Source organism: Pyrus communis, chromosome 11 (genome assembly GCF_041283825.1).
Source record: "Pyrus communis isolate YQ-2024b chromosome 11, ASM4128382v1, whole genome shotgun sequence".
NCBI lineage: Eukaryota > Viridiplantae > Streptophyta > Magnoliopsida > Rosales > Rosaceae > Pyrus > Pyrus communis.
This window is the reverse complement of record NC_142575.1, coordinates 3,361,618-3,388,630: the sequence shown is the minus strand read 5'-3', so window position 1 is coordinate 3,388,630 and position 27,013 is coordinate 3,361,618. Positions and strand designations below refer to the sequence as shown.

General features: G+C 37.2%; 4 protein-coding genes and 1 non-coding gene across 13 annotated transcripts; 2 read left to right on the top strand and 3 right to left on the bottom strand.

The window, feature by feature from the left end:
* Positions 1–358: 358 nt before the first annotated feature.
* LOC137743353 (B3 domain-containing transcription repressor VAL1) lies at positions 359–6,517 on the bottom strand. Of its 5 annotated transcripts, none has more exons than XM_088680150.1 (14): positions 6,087–6,441; positions 5,827–5,916; positions 5,545–5,724; positions 4,808–4,889; positions 4,525–4,701; positions 3,495–4,135; positions 3,283–3,379; positions 2,925–3,099; positions 2,695–2,771; positions 2,155–2,577; positions 1,969–2,015; positions 1,608–1,721; positions 1,461–1,528; positions 359–1,330 (listed from the first exon to the last, which is right to left on the bottom strand). In XM_088680150.1, the coding sequence occupies exons 5-14, from the start codon at positions 4,525–4,527 to the stop codon at positions 588–590; spliced, it is 2,388 nt and encodes a 795-aa protein (XP_088536276.1). In that variant the 5' UTR covers positions 4,528–4,701; positions 4,808–4,889; positions 5,545–5,724; positions 5,827–5,916; positions 6,087–6,441; the 3' UTR covers positions 359–587. The 5 variants fall into 5 exon arrangements, with proteins under 5 accessions (XP_088536276.1, XP_088536273.1, XP_068339335.2 ...); XM_088680147.1 differs by having other exon boundaries at positions 4,606–4,701; XM_068483234.2 differs by lacking the exon at positions 5,545–5,724 and having other exon boundaries at positions 4,606–4,701; positions 5,778–5,916; positions 6,087–6,517.
* A 1,351-nt stretch (positions 6,518–7,868) lies between these two features.
* LOC137743205 (two-component response regulator ARR17-like) lies at positions 7,869–9,646 on the top strand. The gene is made up of 5 exons (XM_068483088.2): positions 7,869–8,004; positions 8,558–8,634; positions 8,779–8,856; positions 9,331–9,401; positions 9,500–9,646. The coding sequence occupies exons 1-5, from the start codon at positions 7,869–7,871 to the stop codon at positions 9,633–9,635; spliced, it is 498 nt and encodes a 165-aa protein (XP_068339189.2). The 3' UTR covers positions 9,636–9,646.
* Positions 9,638–16,451, bottom strand: LOC137741353 (uncharacterized). 5 transcript variants are annotated; one of them, XM_068481076.2, is made up of 19 exons: positions 16,274–16,451; positions 15,893–15,949; positions 15,713–15,735; positions 15,252–15,439; positions 14,937–15,053; positions 14,755–14,797; positions 14,410–14,480; positions 14,097–14,192; positions 13,655–13,709; positions 13,319–13,415; positions 12,909–13,104; positions 12,218–12,380; positions 12,099–12,136; positions 11,677–11,746; positions 11,493–11,597; positions 11,365–11,390; positions 10,396–11,251; positions 10,227–10,276; positions 9,638–10,104 (listed from the first exon to the last, which is right to left on the bottom strand). In XM_068481076.2, the coding sequence occupies exons 2-19, from the start codon at positions 15,932–15,934 to the stop codon at positions 9,938–9,940; spliced, it is 2,403 nt and encodes an 800-aa protein (XP_068337177.2). In that variant the 5' UTR covers positions 15,935–15,949; positions 16,274–16,451; the 3' UTR covers positions 9,638–9,937. The 5 variants fall into 5 exon arrangements, with proteins under 5 accessions (XP_068337177.2, XP_088535006.1, XP_088535004.1 ...); XM_088678880.1 differs by having other exon boundaries at positions 11,493–11,552; XM_088678878.1 differs by having other exon boundaries at positions 16,266–16,447.
* Positions 16,452–17,064: 613 nt separating this feature from the next.
* LOC137743966 (small nucleolar RNA snoR100) lies at positions 17,065–17,171 on the top strand. The gene has a single exon (XR_011069571.1). It is a non-coding gene; the product is annotated as a small nucleolar RNA snoR100 (small nucleolar RNA).
* A 4,081-nt stretch (positions 17,172–21,252) lies between these two features.
* C4H (cinnamate-4-hydroxylase) lies at positions 21,253–25,651 on the bottom strand. The gene is made up of 3 exons (XM_068483723.2): positions 24,722–25,651; positions 23,875–24,008; positions 21,253–22,008 (listed from the first exon to the last, which is right to left on the bottom strand). Exons 1-3 carry the CDS (start codon positions 25,504–25,506, stop codon positions 21,413–21,415), a joined length of 1,515 nt encoding a protein of 504 aa, XP_068339824.2. The 5' UTR covers positions 25,507–25,651; the 3' UTR covers positions 21,253–21,412.
* Between the last annotated feature and the right edge of the window lie 1,362 nt (positions 25,652–27,013).

Here is a 27,013-nt window from a genome sequence, read left to right as displayed (position 1 = left end):
GTAATTGCACCCGACATTAACAGTTAATATAAAAAAAAGATGAAAGCTAGCCGAACCAAAGATGTTGCAGGTTACCAAACCATTAAATCTAAGTGAATCGAGGCGGCGTAGACATAAAATCAAAAGTCTAGTGAGAGCGCATCGAAGAGTGAGAGTGATGAAGAAGATTTAGGCCTCAAGTTTAGACGGATGAATCGAGTATGCCAGAGAATACAAAGTGTCGGAAGAGGTTATGAAATAGACGAATTCGTGGGGAGATGACATGTTATCTGAGAATGCGTCGTTGATGGAATTTTTTTTCCATAGGTTTGATTTCTTTAAGTAATCTCGTCCGAATCCGATTCCCGCAACAGGGAAGTGTTCATCAACTGCCGCATAATGCAATTTTCAACCTTCATCGATTCGTCTGTTTCAACTTTAGAGACAAAGTTAAAATTTGTCCACACGAACATAGCAGACGAACAAAGAAACAAAATTACATTCACTGGCTGTGAAGACTTGTAAAGATGTATAGGACTGCCCTCTATAAATAAAGCCAAATAAAGATATATTTCCGACAAAAAAAGAAGGGGCACGGCCGGATTGTTTCAGTCCCCATCACCTCTACCCTCCAAGTCCCACGCCGCTGCCACGGATGAAAGGCTGCCTTCATTACACAAGAGTTTATCAGTCTCCGCAGTATCTTGTGTACGTAAAGATGAACCAAGACCGGCCTGTGGCTCGCACATTCTGTTTGTGAGGCCACTTTCCTTCGTGCTGTTCTTTACTGGTTGTTGAGCAACAGCATCAGCGAGTCTCAACAAGTTCAATCCTGAAACCTGCACATAATTGTGTTTGGGCTCACAATTCAGATCAATTTGTCCAGCGCATGAACTTTCTGCCACGTCAGCTTGAATTCTCTTCTCGCAGCTGCTTCCATTCTCCGATAAGTGATTCATATGCAACTCAATCTCTGTTGACGTACCATTCATTTCTGATTCATCCTTTTGGTCATTATTATCCCTGTGGGCATTCTCCATTTCACGTTCTGATTTGCGTTTCCTCTTGTTCATCATCAGGGTTTTGAAGCGCCGTTTTACTGTCATGCACACGTTGCATGTGCATGTTGGCTTGTGCTTGCCCTTCCCGCTTGGGGGTTGAATACATACTATGCATGTGCAACCTGGGCGATGACGCGGATGTCTGGTTGTGGCTCCAACTGATTGTTCATCAGCGTAATCCACACTATCTCCCAGAATGGCAGCACTAGCACTAGCCAGGGCATCCAAGCCAGAAGGTTCGTGTTCCTGGGCTTCATTATGGTTCACTACGATTCTTCGCTTCTTTAAATCTGAGTGAAAAACAGAAAAACAAAAATCTATCAATGCCTAATTTGACGGATGTGGTTGGGAATGATAGGTGCATGCGTGTTTGATAAATGTATTATATAAAAGAGAAGGGACACAAGGTTCAAGTTATACCTTTGCTTGGTCTTAGAAGATTATCCAATTCCTTTTGGCTCACCTCCTCTGGTGCAGAACATGAGCACCTGCGAAGATTAAAAATAAACACAATCAATCTTGCATCTCAGTGATCTCATGGAAGAAGATTAAAGATTTAAGTTGCACCTGTTTATATCCCAAGAATTTTCAGAGCACGTCCACTTTGGAGGAAGAAAAACGTCAACAGGCAACCTCCGCCACTTAGAGCAATCATCACACTGAGCCCATTGTTCCTGTCTCCTGGATATAAGTTCCAGATTTCACAATGCAAGGACAAAGTTAGTCCTCAGTTTACAGTAGAGGGCCTACTTATGAGGCGCACGCTCATGTGCCAAATAGCTTCGATCACTACATTTTAATAGTGGTTTTTTTTTTTTTCCAAGAAACTTGAAGATGCTCTGTCATGTGGCTAGGTATAAATTAAATACAGCCCTCTTTCTTGATATGATAAACGTAACATAACACATTATATCTCAGAAGTACTTACTCAGATTCGGCGATGAATAGAGATCTCTTCCCAAAAACTGGGGGCTCCTGGAAAAAATGAACATTGATCAGTCAACTCACCAAAGAACGCAATGGAGTTTGTAATTTTAACGGATTGAATCTGTCAAAGAATCATAACACACATGACTTCATATAGCAAGAGGGACACTGACTATGACATACTTACATCGTACTCTTCGAATTCATGATCTTCTATAGTGACAATGCTTGGTTTGACACTCGGGGGTGGACGAAGCAAGTCCTGTGCTTCTTCCCATGTCAGTCTCAGCTCCAGAACATCTTCACTATGCAAGAGCAACCTCTTACTTTTAGGCCCAATATTTCGGGCCCTCTTCTTGTCAGAATTCGACACAGGCTTCTGCTGCAGATCCTCACTTGTAAAGTGACTATGGTTCTCATTATCATGCAAACTTGTACCCCCATCAGCCAAATGCAAATGTCCTGATAGAGCATTTAGGTAAGGGTCTTTGCTTCCTGTACTCGTTTGATAAATACTAGAGTGACCACTTCCTGTTACCAGATTCTCAACAACGCTAGGACAGGAAGTTTCCCCAGGAGTTCCATTGGGAAGGAAAGATGTTTGGGATTCCTAATTATTTAACATTTGTGTGGAAATGTCAGATTCCATCAGAACAAAGGAACAGAAACACAGTATGAAAGTACGAGGGTGAAGAATTTCAAGAGATATGAAATTATGACACTTGACCTGCACATCTAAACACCTTGATGCCTTACGAAACCCAATTACAAGTCTGCCTCCAGGATCTATCCGACTGAATGTCACTGCAACAAAAAGAATCAGATCCAAATCTAGACTTCAGCTGGGAGGTCTTTTTCTATGGCGAAAGGAATGAGAAGCTAATGAAATAACTGGAAAGATGAAAATATGTGGACTTTTTATCTTAATCCTCTAAGCCAGAATATAGTTAAGCATACCAGTATCACCAGCTTGAAGTTGCATAGACTGTATGCAAGGCGTTACTCCTTCTAAAACATACATCCTGCTATTATTATTTGGCCAAAATCTGAACTGAAACGTCCATTCATTACCCTTGACATCTTGAATCCTTATAGGAAGGCCTTCTGATTGAGAAATAGGAGGAAAGTATGCCTGCATTCACTTCCAGTTCATACAAATGTGGCAAAGGGGAAATAACACATACACAAACATGGCAAAAATGTAAGGCAAGGAAACGAAAAAAAATTAATCCCCACCTAAACTCCCGAAACTAATGAATAACATAATCTCGAATTCATAAAATGCCTTCAAAGAAATTAACTTGTTAATTTTTACCTCAGCACATGCTTTTGGGAGAACCAGACGACCAATTCGACCTGCATCGCTGGCACTCAGTACCTTCTCGAACAGTGGCACAATAGTAGAATTCAAACTGAAAAACATTTAAGGAAAATACTACATTCAAATTGACAGATAATCAAAAGCATATATTTACTAAGTAAGAAGTGTTCTGCACCAAATAGAAATATAAAAGCGATTAAGGATACTCTCCAGCTAATTTCTGGAGCTCTTGATCAGTAATCCTTGGCCAGTATCGAGGAAGTAACTGACTCTTCCCTCGCCCTTCAGCCGGTGGCCTTGCAACACGCACATGATGAACAGGAGGGGGAGGTCTCAAGGGTCTGGGAAAAATAGGCTGAATTTTTTGCCCCTGTTGGAAGGAAGAAGACGTCTTAATCTGATCCCTTCTCTCCAAAATTCCCCCAGTAAAGGGTTGAGCAAAGTTTGGAGTTGCAGATGGGCCTCCCAAAGTCATACTCAAAGACGGGTCAGAGGATGGCTTATTCATATCTTTGACCTCTATCATTATTCTACCATTGTCTGGTTTGGCAAATGTTAATGATCCAAAAGATGGCCTGCTGATACTTGAAAATCCAGGGCCAACTTCCCCCCTTGGATAAGTAACTTCTTCACGTTTGGTTTGCACAGGAGATATATTTATTTCACCTCTCTGAGATTGAGATGAAAGGTTGGATTCATTAGCCTCCATGACTTGACACAATTGCAAAAGTTTTCCCTCATTAGCAGTATCACTTAATGCTCCATTCTGAGGAACAGTTGATTGCTGATCACCGGAATCACTTATTTTCAATCCACCAAATCCATTTAAAACATCACCGTCCTGAATCTGCACTTAAGAAAATAAGAATCCATGAAATTCCTATAGGTCATCTTTGTGTGTATGTGAACAAGAGTGAGAGATGCAGACAGGTACACTGTGACAGATAAAGACCAATTGCTTACATATACATTGATTACCGATAGAGGATATCTAAAAATACTATTGAATAGGTTTGCCGTTGAGCAAGTGAAAACAGATGAATCAATGTTATGAATATACGTAAGTACAAAATAAGATACATATATGTACATATATAATCTATGTTCTAAAGAATGAAGTTAACTATCAACCATGGAAGCAGATGGGAGAGTTTAATGCAAACAAATGATATGGTGGAGACAAAGATAGTGACTTATAATGGGTATATAATAACCAAAAACTGAAGTTGTTCATACCATGCGAGGTTGAGAAGCACAGCCAATGCACCCTATGACTTATAATGGGTATAAATAACCAAAAACTGAAATTGTTCGTACCATGCGAGGTTGAGAAGCACAGCCAATGCACCCTATACCTCCAAAATCCAGGCACTCATACAATGTCTCTGAGACTATGCATCCACAGTGGAGAGGCTGCACAAAATTGAATAATTTTCTAAGGTAAAGTCAGAGAGAGTAACAGAGTGGTGTGAAGAGAGCTTGAATACTATTTTTTTACATGAACAAACTGCAAGCTAACCTTGTGGCACAAATTGCAGTCCCTCCAACCAGTTTCCCCAGAATGGAATGTATTGCAGTAAACTGAATTCTCATACTCAACTCTGGAGTACAAGCAATGCCATGATCAGCAACGGAAATATTTTTAAACCAACATGGGAAATATGTAAGTATTTATGAGCATACAAAAAAAAACCAACCCTAATGATATGGCATGTTTACAACATAAAGTCTCAGATATTAGTGTGGGAGCAAACAAACAAATCAAAAGAGGATAATTCTTTCCACAATACTAACATCTGATATCAAGTGACTTCTGAAAGACTAATATCCAGTTCAAAAGAGAGTGAAGTCATCTGTTCCCGTTAAGCTTTCAATCCGCATAAAAACAATAAAATACAATTGCAAGTAATATAAAATGCAAAATATTGGAACATCTGAAACAACAGCAACTGATAGGAAAACATAAGCACTCAAGCCTATTACATCAAGATGAATATGGCTAAAGTTAGGTTCTACAAAGGTTAGCTGATATAATTTCAGCTCCAATTACTTGGGAATAAATAATTTCACAATTTTCTTATTCATAAATAAATTAGCCGGACCACAAGGATAGCAAAAACTCATCATACTATCAAAGATACTCTTTAAGGCAACAAAAAGGTAAACAATTTTCTTGTTCTTGCGATTTCTCCTTTACATCAAATAAATTAAAAGATACTAGCTTTTTAGTATTTCTAATAAGGATTTTAATTTTACCCTGATTATATGTTGATCATCGATAATTCCGCTCATTCCTCCATGGCCGACGATAAAAATAGAAACAGTTCATGAACAATGCAACTAGTCCTAACCCACAATACACATCAAATCCCACGTCAAGAACCACAACCCATATTTCCACAATGTCCTCCCAACACCGTATCAACAACTGAACAGCTGAAAGATCAAAACTTTGGTCAGCAAAAATTAAAAAGAGGGAAAAAATTTACCCGCACTTGTAGCAGAGATGGGCAAATCCACCGGTTCGCAAAGGCCAACCTTTCTTCCATTCGTGCGTATTGGCCATCCTACACGAAGGATTCATGCAAATCTTGGACTCCATCCCCCCAAATTCAAGCTCTCCAAACCCTTAAATCAAACAAAACAGAGCAATCAAACCCAAATCGCTAAAGCTCTTTTGATCAAAAGCTAGAAATTTAAACAGAAACCCCAGCACTAAACACAATCATACACAACATTTGAGATTTGGGCAATTATTAAACAAATACGTAATTAAAAAAAATTAGCAAGGAACAAACCTTGTTTTACCCAAATCGAAACCCAAATCTCGAAAACGACTAGTCATCCAAGAACAGAGCAGAAACCCACCCTGGAAACCAACCGGCCACGGCGGCGGCTGCGGCGGCGAGCTCGATACAGTGAGCTGATGAAGAAGAAACGAGTCAAAACTCAGTCAGCTGGGTTTTACCGTTCACGAACGTAATTAGTGGGGAGTGGGGTTTTTGGGGGTCTGTGTGGGTAAGACCAGGAGAGAAAACGTGCATTTAGAGAGAGAGAGGGAGGGAGGAGAGAGAGAGAGTGCATGCAAAGCAACAGATGCATAAAATGCATGCACGACACTTGAAGACACGCCGCTTAACACAAGTCGTCTCCCTTTTTTACGCCATGTATTGAAATTTGTATTTAGAGAGAGAAAGGGAGGAGCGAGAGTATTCCTATTAGGACAGTGATGTGATACGATGACCCGATGGTTTCGCTATGGGTTTTTTTGGTTTGGGTGAGCTCTCACCTGTCAATTGGATTTCTTGGTTTTTTTTTTAAATGAAACTAAAGAAAAAAGTTTGAAAATTATAAATTTTAACGATAAGGATAAAATGAAGGCTAAAGTGGATAGTACTATGATCGATTTTTTAGTGTAAAAATATGATTTTTCGTTAAAGTAAATAGTACCGAAAACTTTTCGTTAAAATTTTCTTTTTTTTTTCTGGACCAAGAAAAGGGAAGGACTATTATCTGCCTATATGTAATAGGCTTTTCAAAAAAATTATATTTTTGGTCTTTGTGTTTTACTTTTATTTTCAATTTTAGTCCTCGACTATGTAAGTGTCCGTAATTTTGACTACTTTAATTTAGTGATATTTTTTTACTTGTAAGCAAGATGTATTATGTTTGATTTTCATAAATAATAAGTTTAATATCAATCTATTATAATTTGCGCATTGTATAATTATATATATTGTTTTATTTTAAAAACAAAATTTAACATTTAGACCAACTCCAATTCTTGGAGGAAGTCTCAAATTTAAGCTTCTATTCCACCACCACCCCACCCACCATTCCACCACCACCCCACCCACCCCCCCCCCCCCCCCCCCCCCCCGCCAATTTCATTCTAACACTTAGGCCAATTTTCAGTTTTGGGTTAAAACTTAAAAATGGGTCAAATTTCGGCCAACTTTTGACTTTGGGTTAGTGGGAAAGCCCACTTGTGAGTGTAAGAGAGGAAGTTGGACGACAAGCGCTCAAATTCACGCACGCCACATGAGGATCGCGCTACAACCCACCATCACTGCTGCAAAGTGCAACCCCACGCATGTAGGTGTGCCACCCACGTCAGCCAAGAAAACAGAGACCAACAGCTCTTTTGGTTAACCAATGGCTCAAATTCAAATGGGCGTTGGTTATCCACGTTGGTAATTACTTAATTGGTACATGCATGAGGGCATTCTTCCATTAATTATGGTGCTATATATCTTTCGGTATCCTTTTATATCGCATATACTTATTCTGTATAACTAGGATTAATTAGACAAACCAAAAAATCTTGATGAGCTGGACTGGATTATCATCAATCTCTAAGAGCTGATCTCAAAAGATTAGACTTAACATATCAAAGAAAAATTTAAATAAAGAAGAGGATCAAATAATATTAGAATCAAAACTTTTGAGATCAGAGGAATGTTCCCAGCTAGTACCCAATAATATCAAATCATACATGTTCATATATGATCATATATATCACAAACACCTAAAAAGATGACGAGATATCTGTGACCAATATGATTTTTTCATGATTTTATATGCCTTCTTCTTGTGCCGCAGCATCAATGGGGTTGGGGTGGAAAGATGATGAAAAGCCACATGTTTTGGCTGTCGATGATAGTTTGGTGGACCGCAAAATCACTGAAAAATTGCTCACCAACTCTGCATGCAAAGGTACTGCTACTTTAAAGGTTACTTGGTCGTTGTTGTTGGGTCACGGTGGTCATTAGAAGGAGAAGAAATTACGTGGATTGGGTCTACCATTTTTTTGGTATCTTGATTCAATAATGTTATGTGTAAGTTTCTCTCTTTTGTCATTGTATTATTAAACCGAAACATTTAGATAATGGTAAATCGGTTTCATATAAGTTCTTCTCCATTACGTGATTGGTTAATGAGTCATAGTTTTGTTTTTGTTAAGGAAAATAAGAAAAAAAGGCTTTACGCAACCAAATTAGTATCGCTAAATACTCTTAACTACTTAAGTTACAAGTTCCTTGCAATATAGTTTTAGTTATATAAGCTTTTTTTTTTTTTTTGCTAAAATGGAGGAACCCCTAATCTATCTAAATCTTGACTCATTATTGGTATTTTAAGATCAACTAAGAACTCTATGATTTGTTATTACTATTTGGCATATAGTTTTTCAGAAGATTTATTTGTTCATTAAGTTGAATAAGTAGTTTTGGGAGGTAATAATATTTGGTTCTTCTTTTCTATATGGCAGTGACTACTGCAGAAAACGCACATGGTGCATTGGAGCTGTTGGGGCTTGCAGATGGACAACAAAACTTCGGCAACACTGTAAGTGGTTTAGTTCTTGAATCGCATTATACAAAGCGATATTCTAAATTACTCTAATCTACCGAGAGAGAACTCGAGAGGGCGACCTAAGTACCTCTTGTTTTTTCGATTTGACTCTGAGATTCAATGCACGTGTCTTTGCAGGTTTCGAATGTAAACATGATCATCACTGATTACTCTATGCCAGGAATGACAGGTTATGAGCTTCTGAAAAAAATTAAGGTAAATAATTATGTGACTATTTTATGCTTTAATGTATAGTGCATAATTGAAGGGCCATTTCAATCATGATTTTTTTTTAATTACACAAACGATATTTTACTTTTAAACTAAATTAAATTGGAAGGAAAATTCAAACTCGATTGTATAAGACCTGGTAAACAGGTCATACTTGTCGTATTCGTGTCATATCCGTTATCTTAACGAATCCTATCGTGTCAAATCCATTATCTATTCAAACTCGAGTGCATAAGACCTAGTAGACAGGTCATGCTTGTCAAGTTTCTAACCGATAACTCAATAACAACCCAACTTGTTAACGAGTCAAGCCAAAACCTGTTATTTTTTTGTCGTTTCACATTGGGTTAATGAGTCATGCAAAAAATTGTCAAAGCCTAAGCAGGAGCACATCTACTTTTTAATTATGGCTGTAACTAGAACATTTATCTAACCCTGCCAATCTCCCTCTTTAAACAGGAATCGCCAACCGTGAAGGAGATACCAGTAGTAGTTATATCATCTGAGGACATACCTACCCGAATCGAGAAGTAAAAATCTTCACCTAGGAATCTCAATTTATTTATCTTCTAATTTTTTGGGAAAATATAGCAGTTTATTGATCCCTCAATTTTCCTGACCTGAATAGGTGCCTTGAGGAAGGAGCCGAAGAGTTCTTTCTGAAGCCTCTCCGGCAATCGGACGTCATAAAATTGCAATGCCGTTTAAAGGAATTCGGAAACCCTAGCAATGAAGGGGAAGATGACCTCTATAAGGGCACTTAATATCCAAGAACAGAATCCCAAAGGGCCTAACATTTATATCCATCAACACTTCAGTCTTGTTTGATTCGTCAAACACTGAGATACAATGTAACCGTTGTTAATTTCTTTGAATCATATTACGATCAGGGATTTTTTGCCTTCTGCTCCGTTTTGCTACTGTAAAACGTAAATCTACAAGACCGGTATGATATGCATTACACATCCGAAAATGATGTTTACAACGAAAATGTACCGTGCAGTTTGATTCAACAGAATCCTCACGTCAAAGGGAAGTCAGCCGTGGCTGCCATGTCGCAAACGTGTTATATCTTCTTTAGGTCGTTGTGTGCAGCTGCCTCCTCCAATACCTTCTGCACACAAAGAAACTGAACATAGCTCTGAAGCATCATCACCCGACAGGACGAGTCAACAAAATCACTTTGCTGTTTACTTTCTTTCTTCGTTTCCTGAAGCTCAGCCTCTTCCATTTCTGTAAAAAACAAGCGAATGAAGCACATTAGCCTGCGACAAAATTGAGAAACAAACATTTGCTGAACCTTTGTTGGCAAGAAACTAAAGGGAAGTTCAAGACAGTTAAGAAGAAACACGTACCTCCGTTGTGATTTGGACATGGGATAGGAATTTCGTAACCACAGTAATCCCTGTCAACAACAAAAACCTCTTAGTACAAATATAGAATAGGTTTTAAGACTCAAAGAGTTGGCGAACCAAACATATAAACTCGAGGGAGAGAAAATACTTCAATGTTTGTGTCACTTACTCTTTCTTTTGTATTATGCTTCCATATTTCGCTGGAGAGTTCATAGATGACGATGTCTTCTCAACCCGCTCAAGCAAGGTTGGTTTTATGCTTGCTGTTAGTCCCGAAGCTGCATCTTTTACTTCCTCAAATTCACTGTTCTTGTTCCATCGTTGATTTTCTGTGTACAGATTGTTCAGAATACAATGTTCTTCCTCCAGCTTAGATTTTTGGCATTGCTGCGATTCAGCTTTTCTTCCCTCATCTTTGCTGACACTTTCCTGCGCTGATAAATCTGGAGATGGTGTCTCGCCATGAGAGTAATGGGACTCTTGTTTTCTTGGTCCAAAACCAATCTTAGGGGTCATAGGAGAGTCATGAAATTCGAAGTTCCCAGAAATCAAATTGCCGGAAGGTGAACTTGCAACAGGTTCGCAGGGTTTAAAATGAGATCTAGGATTGAGATGTAATTCTGGGACAGGACTTGCACTGAAAGGATCTCCAAACAAAATTTTAGAGCCTGCAGATGGGCAGTTTGTCTCTGACTTTTGATGGAAAGATCTGCAACCTGAATTATTGTCAACCGACAGATATCCTTCCTCAGGGAACCAATTGCAGTTTGGGGTAAACTTTTCCTGGAGAGGAGAGTTTGAGTAGTGGAATGGTTTGAACTTTGACGAATCTGGCATCTTCGTGCATGTTCCTGACCCATGTGCAATATCCTCTGGTTGAACAACATGCCTGCTTTTGATCTGTGTCTTTCCTGTAGAAGTTATATTCAAATGATATACTGGGTCAGCGTATGCATTGTCATGTCTTCTCTTGCTCCAATTCCTGGTTGGCTTTGACAGTGAACTATCAATCGCATTGTCCCTCACTGACGTTAAAAAATGGAAAAAAGAACAAATTTATTATGAGTAAAGGTTATCATATTGGCAATAGCAGAAATTTAACTCTGAATCACCACATATTTTCAATTAATATATATACCTGCACTTGATGAGCAAGACTCTTCACTGTTGAAAGACACAGAAGGTAATGAAACATATGACTGTATGAGTCAGAGTAAGGGGTGGGGGAAGAAAATCAACGTTAAGCAAAAGAATGCCGCTAATTACCTCAGCAAGCTCAAATTGTCCCTTTCATTTTCATTCATAAAGCTAGACCAATCTGGTTGCCTGGTTACACCACCAAAATCAAAATTCCTTCCTACTGCGTGGCGTCTGTCTAACATCACAAGCAGACACCCTTGAGTTCATGTCTACATTACTGATAGAAATTTAGCTCAGTCCGAAGGCGTACCTTGCTCCATTGGGAACCATAAAATCATGATACTTTTCTGATTTTTGGTGCTTGAAATATGAAGGTTCCTCTGATAAGAGAGAAGTGAGCAAAGCATCGGACAAAAATCCATAGATGAAGGCAAGCAATTCCATTTCATATAAAGCTAATATATCATATTTTTAGCACAACGTTTCCATGTAAGGTCTTTCATAACATGGTATAAGAAATGGACACAACTCACAACTTAATCCTACTATGCAATGCAGATGATGGACCAATCAAAAACAATTTCAGGATGCAAAAGTTCTAGTATATAATATATAGGTAATGGCTTCTTGAACCCAAACAATTTGTATTTTTATATATGCACACAGCTAAACAAAGGCCAGTTAAAGGATTCTACACGCAGAGTTCAATTAGGAGTTTCAGACAGAGAGCACCTAAGATGTCGAACTTGTCTGTGATGCCTGTAGCAGACCTGTACAGATGCCACGACTCTATCAAGAAGATATAATTTCTCAAAACAAGATAACTGAAGAAGTAGAAATTAAGTAAGCACCTTATCGGTGAAAAGGATCCTTCAAAAGCAAAATCTGACGTCTGGTACTTTTCGTGCATCAAATTATCATCAGAAGCACAGTTCATTTGACTTTGCCAGTTCTTCCATGATAAATCATGTTCCCATTCATTAAAAGTGTATTCCTCTGGGAAACATGGCCGACCTGGTAGACAATTAATAAGTCATACCATCCTATATTTGAACCCTATCAGAAGGCCATTGGTCGAGCAGAATGAAGAGTACTAGTATAGTTAACCATCATAATGTAAATAACAGAAAGATCACAAAATAACCGATTACATTTCTGTTTCATGGACTCATTTACTTGCTACGGAAATGAAAACAAGCATATCTCAGAAAAAATTACTAGTATTTTTTTTGTTGCAGTTGCATGCTACTAGTAAAGTTCATATCATGTTGAATATAATATATACACTGTTCTCATGACTCATTAGAAGTAAAAAAATCAAAGGTCATATTTCCAAAGTAAAATTTCACTAGATTTTCATGAAAATTGAACCTAGAGATCTAGAATAAATAATTACATGCAGCAATGTCAGATAACCCATAGGGAATGGGTCAATAATGCATATCAGGCTAACAGAAATGATGAAATGTTAGATATTACATTCTCTTGCAAAGTGTCAACTGTAATAAAGGGCACAGTATAACTCAAGGCAGAAGTATTTACCATCCCATTTATCTTTTCTGAAATTTTCAGCATCGTCAAAGATTCTTCTGCACCCATAATAACTATCTAATCTACCACTGTGACCATCATCCTTTGATAGCGTTTGCTTTGAACTACTGAATGAATCCATTGGATCAGGAGAAAACTCTAAAGCACTGCTATATGGGGGAATATTGATATCTTGCATCATTGCATCCTGCATCAGAAGAAACTAATTTATACCCAAAGAAGAGAGCATAATCTAGCTCTTCCAAATGAAAATTTTAATGGATCGTACAGGATAAAGATACTAAACAAGGGTTCATATATCAGAGAGATAAAAGTGACTGCACAAATAAGTCACTTAAGAGTTAAAGTGCATGGAAAATTTAAGATTACACGATAAGAATTCAATCAATAATGCCTCTCACCATTTCAATTTCAAAGTCATCCAGATGCTTATGACTGTTGAATGATTTTTGTCCCCTCACAGCATTCAAGGGTGAGGAGCAATCATAGGAGAATGTTCTACAATCACAGAAATTTAAGCCATGTGCAGACAAAGTTAGAATCTTCTTTTAAATTTGGAGTCCCCACTTTTGACCAAAAATGTATAAGCTCCGCTATTACTTGTCTTTTGGTATTTAAATATAAGATTTCCATTAAATTGGTGAAAGCCATTCATGGAAAATAAGAAATATTTGACAAGTGTAGCATCCTAGTTAGCAACAACCTTAGCTGACCGAACAACAGTTGGGAATCGTTACCTTCCAGGCTGTCTTGGTGAATGGACTGGTGTTTCCATTCCCATTTTACCCAAACCTGATAAGTAAGGATGTGCAGTGAAAACACATATCAACCAACATCAGGAAAAAAAATAGCAGGCACTGTTTCTCATGGACTCAACAGCTTCATTAAGAAGGGATGGGAATTACACGATGTCAATTGTTCGACAAACAATTATTTTAGTATATTTTTTATTGTTTTTCAAGTAAAGAAGCACTACAACCTATAACACCTGCATCTTACTTCCAGAGAGTTGGGAATAACCTTATGAAGCAACTCTTCCAATTAAAATTGAGCTTTTAGTCATAAGTATAAAGGAGACCGCAAAATTTGAGCAACACAATGGTGGACAGTAGTTCGTGTTGTATAGAGGAATACGAAATAGAAGATATTACTTAAGGATCTGAATTAACAGAATTATACCTTCAACTGAAAATGCAACATGATCTTCATGTACTGGGCTTTCTTTTACATAGTCATTCAACCCATCATCGCCAAGAAAATCAAGTACAGAACACTCTGAAACAGAAAGGAGCAATTTATGAAAAAAAGCTTCAATACTCAGAGGTGTATCTAAAAACCTGAAATGACAAGGAAGTGGCTTTCAAGGCACTATGGCAAAGTTCTATTGACAACCAACTTCTAAACTGTTTTCGCAAGCTAAATCTGTAAGGACTGATACCAAAAGTTAGAAAGTAAGAAAGTTCAAAACTGTATTCAATGCTTTTATACTTACGCTGCTCCGTGCCTTCTCTCCAGTTTTCATTGCAGGACTTGTTATGATTAAGCGAATCACTAAGCTTAACCCTGTGATGCAAAACAATCACACATGGAAGCAACTATGCACACAATTGTGATTACTATTATCAATTTACCAGCAACAAGACCACAATCTATATGTACAAAGTCAACTGACTGTTTATAGTGAACTGTAACCACTTGAAACCAAAGTAGCTTAGATTTATTTATTCAGTTACAAGTAAAAATAAGGCTTTGAAATGAGTTTGGTGAGATATAGCTATGTATGGGTGTGATGATATTCCACAAAGAGTACACATGTGCACACACACATATCACTCACTTTTTCGGAGATGCAATCTCCACTTGAAAGCCTGATTCAGCTCCTGTATCATCATATAAAAATAATCCATTAAAACATGGTGTATCCACTTAAGAAGTACAGACAGAGAAACGTTTAGATGGAAAAACAGGATGGGGAAGAAGGGGCCCTAAAAGTTAAAGAAAATAAAGTAGAAAGCATACTTGCTTTGTTAACTTCAACAGAGGTGAGAGGAGCAACCATCTTTGAAGGTATTTTTGGTGAATCCTTTGTGATATCACACTTTGGTCTTAAAGCATTGACTTCAAGATCTTCCCTTCCTTATATGGGTGCAAAAGTGACAAACAAAGGGAAAGAGAGAAAATAGTTTACTTATTGAAAATAGTCACAATACCAAAGCTAAAGAGTAAGTTCAATTAGTTTTAGTTGCAGGGTCATATCACCGACTATATAAAATCTGGGAGAAATGAAAAATGTTCCTAGGGACTTACCGAATTTTTAAGATATTAGGAACTTACGATATGGGTAAGAAGATTTGTGTTCTTGAGCAGTTGTTGATAAGTTCAGCAAACTGAGAATATCCAATGATCGATGTTCTTTGTGATGCTGTTCAGATATGTTTAGGCCATCTGCGTAACTCTCTAACCCAGTTGTTTGCCCCTGACGCTGTTGTTGTCTTCTTCTTTGTTCAAAGTATTGCTTTTGCCTTGACAATCAAAAGGATGTTCATAATGACTCAGAACATATCGATATGCTGCATCTAACAGAATATAAACTTAAAGTCTTAAAAGTTAGAACCATATGCTCAACAGCATTATTCTTCTGAAAAAAATGCACCAAAATTTATATACAGTTCGATAGCAAAACGTTTTGTATAATAACCATTTAATTTTACATTTCAATTACTATGTTACATCGGTGCTACGAAATCGATGCAATATGTGAACTTTTGTTGCTGATAAAAACAAGTCTTTTGTACCTCTGCTGTGTAGACTTCCTTGACTGAAGTTTCCCCGATTCAACCAAAGAGGTAACATGCATGAAACAAATGCTAACATGTCAGAACAAAATTTCAACCTCCCATTTTCGGAATCCAGGATATGCCGCGAAAGATTTAAAATTAGAACATGAATCCGAAATAATTTTATATCACACTTACAGCCGTTACTTTCCGCCTCGATCCTCCCATCCATTGCAACATATTTAAAAAATCAATCTGAAAATTTCACTCCCAAGGGTTAAAAATGGAACAGTAATTAGTATGTGAAGCATTATTTGAGGAAGATACACAAATGTCCCAACACTTACAGAAAAATGGAAATGGAAAACAAAAACCCTGAAAATTGAGCCCAACAACGATCAAAATGCACAAATTTTCTATGAAACGATCAAATTACACAGAAATAAACATTGAAATCTCGAAATCGCAAACAGAATCTCAATTCGATCACAGACTATGGTTGAATTCCGAAGAAGCACTTCCTAGTTAATCAAACTTAAACCCTAAGAGAGAGAGAGAGAGAGAGATGCACCGATTCACCTGAAAACTCGGGATTGCTGCTTGCTGAGTGAGCGAGCACCGATTCAGTAATTTGGAGGTGGCTCTGCGAATTCGGAGGTTTTAATTGCTTCTTTGAAATTGAAAGAAAACGAAGGTGGTTTGGTGACGATGAATCGACGATTGTGATAGAAGGCAATCGGAGCCAACTGAAAACTTTGTTTCGGTTATTTTTGGCGCGTGTTTATCAATGAAAATATGAAATATGTACGGTCACGACTTCAAGTTGGGTTGTGGATCCAATCTCATCCGGGTTGGGCTCAGCACGAGTTGGGCTAACTTAAGCCCAATCTGATTTCTCCTTGTCTGTATTCTTTTTTGGTGTTTTTGTTGCTACTCCCAACTTGAAAGAATCATGCATATGCACTTTACCACGGATCAATTATAACCAATTTCCTTTCTTCCTAATAACAATTATTTTACCCACTAACGTTATCGCTCTAGCAAAAAAAAAATATTGGCTCCAAAATACTTGTAGGACTTTGATATACTTGTAGGCTCCAAAATTTGAGTCCATAGAAGAATTAAGATTAACTTTGTACTAGATAAGAAAGCCTCTAAGTTGGGCAACCATGTTGACATGGGAGAATGAAATAAGCTACACAATTAGCCAACAATAATTTGGCATCAAACTCGCTAGGCCGTGAGTTCGGCATCAAACTCACTAGGCCGTGAGATTAGTTAGGTTTGTTGGGTGTTAATTAGGGTTACAGATCCGTGGTTAATAGTTTATGGAATCCGTGCACAATAAGTCGATGCTCTGGAGTAAAAAGGAATGAAGGAATCATGGTTATGTGCACGGAAATTGAATTGCAAAGGGTCCGCATGTCTGCTCTCTCTGACTCTCTCTGATTTGAGGGCCTGGTTACGACCTACATTTTTTCTTCCTCCGCCTTCGTCTTTTCTTCTCTTTTTCCTTGTTAGTTGTCACCAATCTCGAATTTTTCTGCTTTTTTTAGTCCTTGAATCGGGTCCTTGTTTAAAAAGTGCTTCTATGGAAAGCACTTGTATAAAAAATTTAGAAACAATGTCAAAAAATTTAATTAAAAAACTGTACGGGGACGTGTTTCGTGAAGCAATTTTTTTTTTTTTTTTGTTCAAACATTATCGAAAAGTGCTTTTGATTGTACCAAGCATGTATAATATCGAAAGTGTTAATTTATTTGTTGTATTTTTTGTTGAACATTGAAACATAGTAACTACTGTCGCGTTAACTAATTCGTAATTAGAATGAGTAGAATTGAATTAATAAAAAATTGGATTGTTGAGAAGTTTGAATGAATTAGAGTCAAAATTAGATTTATGTTGAAATTGTTTATTAAACTTTTTTTTGAAATCGGAATTAGAATTGTACCTCTTACTAACTGAATCATGCTAAATGAATTTTTTTTTTAATTATATTTAATAAATTACATAACATGCAGTTAATGATTAAATTTTGGTATGGGATACAAAAATTCAAAACCGTGATCAAATCAAATCATAATCAGTTTAATACTTGGTCTGCTCGCCGGGGGAGAGGATCCTCTCCTGAGCCAGTTCCACCAAAACCTCCGGATCCTCATCCTTCCTCTTCTTTCTATACACTTTTTTGGCCTCCGGAGTCGGTGTCATGCTTCCTTAGAGTGGGCATCGGCCGGAGTCAGCGTCGTGGGCTCCCTGGAGCTAGTTATCGGCAACGTTGTAGTAGTCGTCACCAACTGTGTGGTTTTGAAGTTTTCCAATAACTAATTCCGAAGAGACCACAACGCCAACTCTAGCCAACGCCCACTCCGCGGGAGCACGACGCCGATTTTTTTTGGTACTAAAAATCGAAAATTCTAACTAAACTAACCGTTACTATTTGAATCAGCCGATTTGGTCGGGTCAACAATTTAGTACCCACTGCCAAGTGATTGGGCAATTTTGAATAAAACGTGTTCAGTTCACAATTAGTTGGGTAGTTGCTAAGTGAGAAATAGAGGAACGTGAACTTTTCACTTTGGCCCAAATGAAAAGAACGAGCAGGAACAGGACTAGATGAATGAAGACTTTTCTTTATTTTTTTGCAAAAAATTGAAGGCTGTTTTTAATAATTAACCCATATGAAGAAGTTGTCATCTACCATAGTGGTAGAAAGAAGTATTGTCCTTATACTGCAATGTGGATTCAAAACTTCATCGGCTTCCTAATAAATCTATTGTTTAACAAAAGAAAAAGAAAAGAAAGCAATTTCTATTTTATTTTATATATTTTATACATTCAATATTTGGAAGGGAGGAACTGAGACTTGAAGATTTCAAACTCAGAACTTAACTTTAGAATGCCACATCAACAATCAATTATAATTTCACTTTAGAATATCACATCAGCAATCAATTATAATTTGATTTTTATAATTTGACATATTCATCATACATACTTTAATAATGCAACCACATAGTAATACGGTCTAATAGTATTTTTCTTCACTTGTAAATGAGAGATTTAGGTTCGATTCTCGGCAAAAACGAATTTGAATCACGTTATTATTAGTCCATTGTAAAGCTTAGCTTACTTATTTATCTCTTAACGTAGATAATATCGTTTTTTAGAAAAAAAATTAATAATAATACAAATTTTGTTAGGAGGGGTTTGACGTTGGAGAACGGGGAGAATGATTGTGTGATTAAATTGTCGGTTTGACAAGTCGGTGGCAGATGGATCATGGGGGCATGGGAAAAAGCTACTGTTCTTCTTCTTGGCCAAGAGCCAGTTGCAGCCGGTGGAAATTGAGAAATTGGGGAAGTGTTGGTGGAGGGGAAAGAGATCATTTCTTCAAAACCATCTAATCAAATGATTTGGATTTTTGAAATTTAATTCAACGGTTAAAAATAAATAAGTTAATAAAAAAAATTTGAATGTTATAATAATTTTTAGTCATTTAATTAAATTTCAAGAACTTGAATCACTTGATTTGATGGTTTTGGAGGACGAGACTGGTAGAGGATAAGTGCATTTGGTGCCTCATATCAAATGTCACTTTCACAGTTAAGTCAGCTTATCCGTACATGACATGGAATAATATGAAAACTTAGTTTATCTCTAATTTGGGTGTGTGAGGACTGTAAGAGAAATAAAAATAAATAAATAAATAAATAAAATGATAAAAATTATTATGAATGCCAAAATGTCACGTGTGAAAATAAATAGATTGATCAGTGATTTATGTACAAATTTGCAAAATCGACTAAAAATCGTGAGTGTTGATCCACGTTTTTTATAAAAAATGAAATTTTTTTATTTTCTTGAAATATTTTCTGCGAGAATTAAGTAAATCTTTATGATGCATTTGGAAACAGATTTATAATTTATTGAGCAACAAGTGTATATTTAGTAGAATATTAAGCCGAAATGTAAAAAAAATAAATGAAAAATATAGAGATGTTAAAATGTATATTCAGTGTGTGTGTGTGTGTGTATTTTTTTAAATCAGAAATGTTAAAATAACCTGTAGGTGCCACTTAATATTACGCTGGTGATATTCCTTTTCATTGTAAGTGAGAGATCTTAGATTCGATTCTCGACAAATGCAAAGTTGAACCATATTATCATGGTAAGTCCCTTGTAAGGCTTAACACACCACTCACCACATCCCCTTAGTGTAGATTCTATAGCTTCTTCACCAAAAAAAAAAAATCACCCGTAAGTAAGGCTTAAACAAAAAATAGCAACATTTAGTTTTGTTAAATAGTCTTTCACCCTCTTTTGGTTGAGAAAGAGGGTTCTATTAACATATAGTTTAGATTTAGATAAAAGAAAAATTAACAAAAAAAGGTTCACATATCTTTAAATTTAAGTTTTAAATCGTTGATTACAAGTGTTTAAATACGAATTTTAATAGATTTTGCACGGAAAATTCTGGCACCCCCAAGAATTTGACTCATTTTCGTACATTTTTGTTAATTTTTTGTTGTAATGGTAAGACTGAGGAGAAGATAAAATGAATTTATCGTCATCGTAGTGTCTCGTGCACTTAGTGTCAACGTATATTGCATCGTTTGAATCCCTCTGTTGATAAGTATGTGTAAGTACTCAAATAAGACTATGACTACCATCTAAGGAGAGACGTGAATCCAAGTAACAGTGTTTCCTTCCGAAATACGTAACAAGGGTAGTTGGATAATGTCTATGATGTTACCTAAATTAGAGCTCCTTTGGATGTGCTTTTAAAATGACTAAAAGCGATTTTGGTGAAACTTTTTTTAGAAACAATCCTTAGTAAAAATGCTATTAAATCCTGAAAAAAAAAAAAAAAAACACTTAATGTGCTTTTAGAACCCAAAAACAATTTTCAAAAAATACTTTTAGTCATTTTAAAAGCACATAAGGGCTCTTAATCCAGTGATGGACTCAAATCACTTTTGTAAATATGTCAGGCATTAAGAATTTAGTGGAAAATCCCCCTAAACCATCACATGTCTACTCAATAGACAGCACCAATCATGATAAAATTAGGTTAAGTGTGTTTTAAGTCAAGAAATTTAGGTTGAGCAAACCACATTGTCTATGGATTAAATTCAAGCACAGGGGAAAAGGTTGCTAGTGAAAATAGACCAAACAAATTTTCGCAACCATGAAAAGAGAATAAAAAAGTGAAACTATGTAGAGGGGTTGGTGGCGAGGGAAAAATATATTTTTCAGATCTCTTTCACTAAAGTTACCTGATCAAGTGATCCAAAACATTAAAATTTTATCTAATGGTTAAAAACAGAAACTCTCTTTAAAGTTATCATTGGATTAAATTTCAAAAATCTGAATCACTTGTATCGATATGTGTGTTAGGTAAAGGGTCGGAATTGAATGACAAGTGCCTAACTTCAAACCCCCAAATTACACGCACACGCACATATTCTTGGGGGGTAAAGCTCATTCATTACCTCGAACATCAAGTACAATACTATCAACAAAAAACAAACTCATCAAAACTAAGATATAAATACTTATTAATAAAAAGAAGTTTATTACTTGAACCTTCCATTAATTCAAAGTTCATAAATCTAAGTAAACAAAGAAGAAGAAAGAAAGAAGTTGATAAATTTACATTTTCACAACCAAATATCATATTTCATAGAATCAAAATCTTCCTCCCCAAGCATCAATCTACGCCCTCGGCTTCATCACAATGGTGGAGTGCTTCAGGATGTGCAGGCTGAACTGTCCACCTTTCTCCGAGGTGTCGAGCTTGGACTGTCCTGGCGGGGGCAGAAGCTCGAAGTTCTGGACTAAACGTCCAATTGTAATGCCCAGGATTGGCAGGGCCAAAATAATCCCAGGACAACTTCTCCTCCCAACACCAAACGGGAGATACCTGAAGTCGTTCCCGTTAGCCTCCACCTTCGACTCCTCCTCCAAAAACCTCTCGGGCCTAAACTCTTCTGGCTTCTTCCACAGGGCAGGGTTGTTTGCCAACCACCAAGCATTCACCAGTATCTTGCTCTCCGCCGGAATATCAAACCCGCCGAGCTTGGCATCCTGGAGGTTCATGTGGGGGACAAGGAGTGGGATTGCCATGCGAAGTCGGAGAGTCTCCTTGACCACGGCTTGCAGGTAGGGAAGTTTATGAACGTCGGGCTCTGTGATCTGAACTCCGCGGCCAAGGACTGTGTCGAGTTCATTCCTCAGCTTTTTCTGGATTTCGGGATGGTTCACTAGCTCGGCAATTCCCCACTCGATCGACCACAATGTGGTCTCAATAGCTGTTCAATAGAGAAATGCAACATTAGCAGCCTAAAATGGAAGGAGTTTTAACGAAAAACTCATAACTGTTCACTTTAACGAAAAACCATATTTTTACATTAAAAAATTAATCATAATACTATTCATTTTACCCTTTATTTTATCTTTATCATTAAAACTGAAAATTTTCAAACTTTTTTCATTAGTCTTTCTTAAAATTAAACAACCTTAACTGAATTTGCACAAAGCTCATTGCAAAGAAATATTGTGAATATTCAAATACAATCACGTATTACAACCTAAAATAATACCACGTCATCGTATTGTATTAGAACTATTGCGATCATGTTTGCATGTCAATGTCATGAGGTTGGTAAAAAGAAGTGAGTTGTATATAAAACGAAGTTATAAAAGGATACGAACAACCACTGTTTAGGCACAATCAAGTGGTTTAGCAAATTTAGATCAAAAGCAACATATTTGTTCACCAACACACCTAACCTAGATTTGGAGAGATTTTTTAGTGTGATCAGAATACTAGGTGATACATTACATGACACTCTATAAATAGTGGGATATGTGTGTTATAAATAATGGGATAGGTGGTACATTACATGACACAAGGGAATTGGATCCTCTCCGAGGCAAAGTCTCGAGATCCTCTTGACCCAATAATACAGACCGTTGGATTTTGATCCAACAGCTACAAACAAGAAATCTCTTTAAAAGTTATAATAATTGTAATTGTTGAATCAAAATTCAACGGTCCGTGTTAATGAATCTTTGCCTCGGAGAGGATCCAATTCCACACACAAAAATATACTCACATGATGATATGTCGGTGACACAAGTATTAGGCCTAAACAAGTATGCCAACTGGATCAAAACGGGACAACCAAAGACGGCGACGTATCCAATAGAAACTTTGTGGCTCTTGCAATATTTACGTAAGCTAAAAACAATTTTACGTAACATCATTGGGGCCTGTAGGCCTTCCACCACATGTAAGCACTAGCATACAGACAAGGATTGTCTGTCCTTCCGTGTTTTTTTTGTTTATGTGATTACGGTTAAGTTACGTTAATATTTTATATTACTATTTATTTTTATCTTATTATCTTTATAAAAATATATATATCAAATATTGATGTGACTTAACTGTGATTACATAAAACAAGAAGACACGAGAAGTTGGAGGGTAGACAATCCTTATCCCTGGCATACGGGGGAGCTAAAAAACCATATAATTATTTTTCATATTTTAGTGACTCCATCAAGAAAATAAATATTTAATTACCACCATGTTATAAAAAGATATATAGGGTGGGGATGAAAAGTTGGTTTGCAAAGTAATGCACTTCCATAGATATGAATCTCAGAACCTTATCTAATTTGCCGGCCTCCAATTACGAAAAATAATTATTTATAGGATCTTTCATTTTTGCTCAAAGTTAAATTAATATTATGAGAAATACAATAAAATAGCTTGACAGTGGCTAATCTTAGGACTAATTTTTATTAAATTTAAATATCAAAATTCAAAGTGATGAATTATAATAATCCTAACAATCATTTTTAATTCATGTCATATAAGTAAAAATGGATTGGAATTGAATCCCATCCGGATTCACTTTGTGGGATCCTAAAGATCTTCACATCTTAATTATTTATTGTATATCGTGCGATCAGAAATCATTTAATTTTTTTAATATAAAATTAAACATAAATAATAACTGACGAAAACTGATCACATGATGTATAATAAACACTAGGATATGTGGATCCCTAGGATTCTCACAAAGTAGATCTGGAGATGATCCTCTTCCAAATAGATTTACTATGTTGTCATGTTAAGAGTTAATATTATAAGGAGTGGGTCTACTCACCAGCAACGTTGATGTTCTCGACGATGTAGAGAACGTTGTCCTCGTTGATTTCTCCTTTCTGCTGCGCGTCGAGGATGTGGTCGATGGCGCATTTCAACCCTTCGTTTGTTGTAGGCTTTGTGCTCGAAAGTTTCCTGCTCAAAAATACCGAGAAAAAAAAAACGAGTCAATAATTTTCACACGCTCATTTTAATCGTCGTATCATTTCGTATTGAAATCACACAAAAGTATAAAAGACTAACTCGAGCGTGACATACTATTAATGGTGGTATTCATTCTCGATCTATCATTTTCACCCGCTTAAGTCTTAACACATAATGACAGCCGGAAAGCGTGAATAAAAATTCTTTTTAACTTTTGTCACGCTCTCTAGAAGTCCGACAATCCCTAGAGATATGCGTGAGACCGACTTATATTATTAAAAAATATGTCAAGTGTCAACGATAAAGGCAATTTCGTGTATCTAACATTCTTTTTATCTTTTGAAGAGAACTTTTTTTTTTTTTTTTTTTAAGAGGCCAATAACGGGTGGTAAATAATAAGAGAGATATTTCAGTGTGACCGATAAACATGATGATATATGAAGTATTACTATACAAATAGTAAGATATGTATGCTAAAAAGTTAATAACTTAAAAATTAAAAATTTCCTCCATTTCAACTAAAACACATAACGTACCATTTATGTTTCTGTCGTAATTACAAATTTCTCAAATAACAGTTATTTATTCTTTTTGAGGTTGAAAGAGGAGAGTTGAAAATTGCACTCTAATAACGTTTACTCGACCAAAAATAAAATTAAAAAGTAAAAGTAATTAAAACTAATAAATAAAATGAATTAACTTACTTCCTCTCGTCCACGAAATAGTCCTTAAACAGCTGGATCCTCTTCTCCTTCACTTCCTTGCAGATCTTCAAATACCCTCTCAAAAAGGGCCTTAAGATCGGGATAAAATCGCCGTAGTTGTAGTCGAAGCTCTGCGCCAATCGGCTCCTCTCCCCATTCAGCGCCTTGAGCTTCACGAACAGGGGATCCTCCTCGCTCTCGAATCGCCGGTCGAACATGATTCTGTACATGTTGTTGTACATCATCAGCTGCAGCCGCCTCCGCAGCACCATTCCGCTGGTCGCCGCCTCGGGGTGCTTTTTCACATCCTCGACGACCGCCGCCGCCTCCGACTCCCATCCGTAGCGGTACTGCTGGACGACCTTGTTGGTGAAGAAGGGGACGGTCATGATACGCCGCATTTTCCGCCAGTGCTCGCCGTAGACGGTGAACACCATGTCCTGGCCTTCACCGGTGAAAATATCAAAGACGACGTTTCGGGTCCTCGACCCGAATTCGACTCCCTGAGTGTGGAGGACCTCCTTGGCGAGCTCCGGCGAGGAGACGACGACGAGGTTGCGCTGCCCCATGCGGAGGAGGAAGCAGTCACCGAATTTCTTGGCCATGTCGGTGAGATTGCGGTGGTTGAGGTCGTCACCGACCTGGAGCCAGTTTCCGAATACGGGTACGGGGATGGGACCCGGCGGGAGCCTGAATTTCTTGCCGCGGAGTTTTGAAATGGCGATGGCGACGATGACGGCGACGAAGAGACCCAGAAGGGTCTTTTCCAGAAGGAGGAGGTCCATTGCCTCTGTGGGTGTGTCGAGTGATATGGTGGGTGGGCTGAGCAGAAATGCAGAGAGTTGTGTGGGAGAGTGAACTGGCGTTTTGGGGGTTTCGGGTTTGCGTTTTATAGAGGGACACGGTTTCGCGGACGTTAGGTGGGTTGCGTGGTCATGTGTCAGTGGGGGGTGGGTGGAAGACGTAAAGGCGTGAATGCGGAGTGTAACGGCGTTAGATTGGACGGAGATAGGGTTGGAGAAAAGTGTGTGGGCGTGTGGGGAGTAGGTAAACGAGCGGGTAGGTGGAGGGAGATGGGAGACGTTCAAATGTTTGTTCGGCTAATAGTGTGACGTTCGTCCTTTTTCAACAAAATAAAAACTTTGATGTTCTTCACCTCTAAGTTTGACTTATTGCGGCTACTTAGTATTACGGTTTAGTGATATTCTTTACTTGTAAGTGAAAGATTTTAGGTTCGATTTTCACCAATGGCGAGTTTGAACCACATTATTGCTAGTCCATTGTGAGGCTAAGCTCACATAATTCCTCTTAGTATAGATAATATTGTTTGTTCAAAAAATAAAAAGTTTCACTTGTTGCGATTTAAATTTATGAGTATGAGATTAATAGTTGAGATTTGAGAGGCACGAGTAAATTTATGTTTTTAAAAACTAATTTATTCTTATGAGTGTGACATGTATGCGTGTTAATTTTGTGAAAAGTATAACGAAGTTAAGTTAGAAGGACTTAATTGAGCTCTCTGGTAAGCTCTGGTGCATCCTAGAAGAGTAAAGAAGGAGTTTCGTATATTTTAGCGTTTTCACCTATCATTACGTTATTGTTATGAGTACTAAGATCTTTAGGGAAGTCTCTCTCCAAAATTAGCCTTGCAACTTGACACATATACTTAAATATTTCATTAGTATCACATATGGAGCTATTTTTTTAACGCATGTAAAAAATAACGTGTCTGTGTCTGCTTATAACATTATTTGTGAAGCCCACAGAGCTATCAGTAGGATTGGAGAAATTTTTCAGTGTATCGAAAATACGATCTGGCATGTTAAAAAATTGATGTACTGAATCGTGTTTTCGACACGTTAAAAAATATCCTATCAGATTGAATGTAATCAATTGAAATGGGTCCGTCTCCGTGTATGTTTCTGTTGTCGTGGTTGCTTTAGCATCATATAGTAACGCTGCTGCGACCACCAGAATTAATTTTGGTTCATTTTTCCTAAACTATTATTTGTGATTAAATTTCCTTTTCTGTACGCTCAAATATATATATATATATATATATATATATATATATATGGAAATGTTACCCCGAAAAGGATTTATAGTATTTATGGGAACATAAACAACAAAAAATAAAAGTTTAGTGATAATATTTGGCTAAAGTTGGGAGTGGGTCCCACCAGAATCTTGATTTCTAGAAAGATATCCTCTTCAGACCTCTCTCATCAAATCTTAGGGATTCGGAGATCCGATCATTGAAATTTGATTCAACGGCTACAAATAAAGGGCCCC

Coding starts and splice junctions, on each gene's coding strand:
- LOC137743353 (XM_068483234.2), bottom strand. CDS start 5,890: ATGGAGTCCAAGATTTGCATGAATCCTTCGTGTAGGATGGCCAATACG. Junction 4,136..4,605: donor GTGCTTCTCAACCTCGCATG/GTACGAACAATT, acceptor TCTTAAGTGCAG/ATTCAGGACGGTGATGTTTT. Junction 3,380..3,494: donor CTCCAGAAATTAGCTGGAGA/GTATCCTTAATC, acceptor AATGTTTTTCAG/TTTGAATTCTACTATTGTGC.
- LOC137743205 (XM_068483088.2), top strand. CDS start 7,869: ATGCCTTCTTCTTGTGCCGCAGCATCAATGGGGTTGGGGTGGAAAGAT. Junction 8,005..8,557: donor CACCAACTCTGCATGCAAAG/GTACTGCTACTT, acceptor TCTATATGGCAG/TGACTACTGCAGAAAACGCA. Junction 8,635..8,778: donor AACAAAACTTCGGCAACACT/GTAAGTGGTTTA, acceptor GTGTCTTTGCAG/GTTTCGAATGTAAACATGAT.
- LOC137741353 (XM_068481076.2), bottom strand. CDS start 15,934: ATGTTGCAATGGATGGGAGGATCGAGGCGGAAAGTAACGGCT. Junction 11,747..12,098: donor AGACAAGTTCGACATCTTAG/GTGCTCTCTGTC, acceptor CTCTCTTATCAG/AGGAACCTTCATATTTCAAG. Junction 11,391..11,492: donor GACAATTTGAGCTTGCTGAG/GTAATTAGCGGC, acceptor GTCTTTCAACAG/TGAAGAGTCTTGCTCATCAA.
- C4H (XM_068483723.2), bottom strand. CDS start 25,506: ATGGACCTCCTCCTTCTGGAAAAGACCCTTCTGGGTCTCTTCGTCGCC. Junction 24,009..24,721: donor TATTTCGTGGACGAGAGGAA/GTAAGTTAATTC, acceptor ATTTTTGAGCAG/GAAACTTTCGAGCACAAAGC. Junction 22,009..23,874: donor CGAGAACATCAACGTTGCTG/GTGAGTAGACCC, acceptor TCTATTGAACAG/CTATTGAGACCACATTGTGG.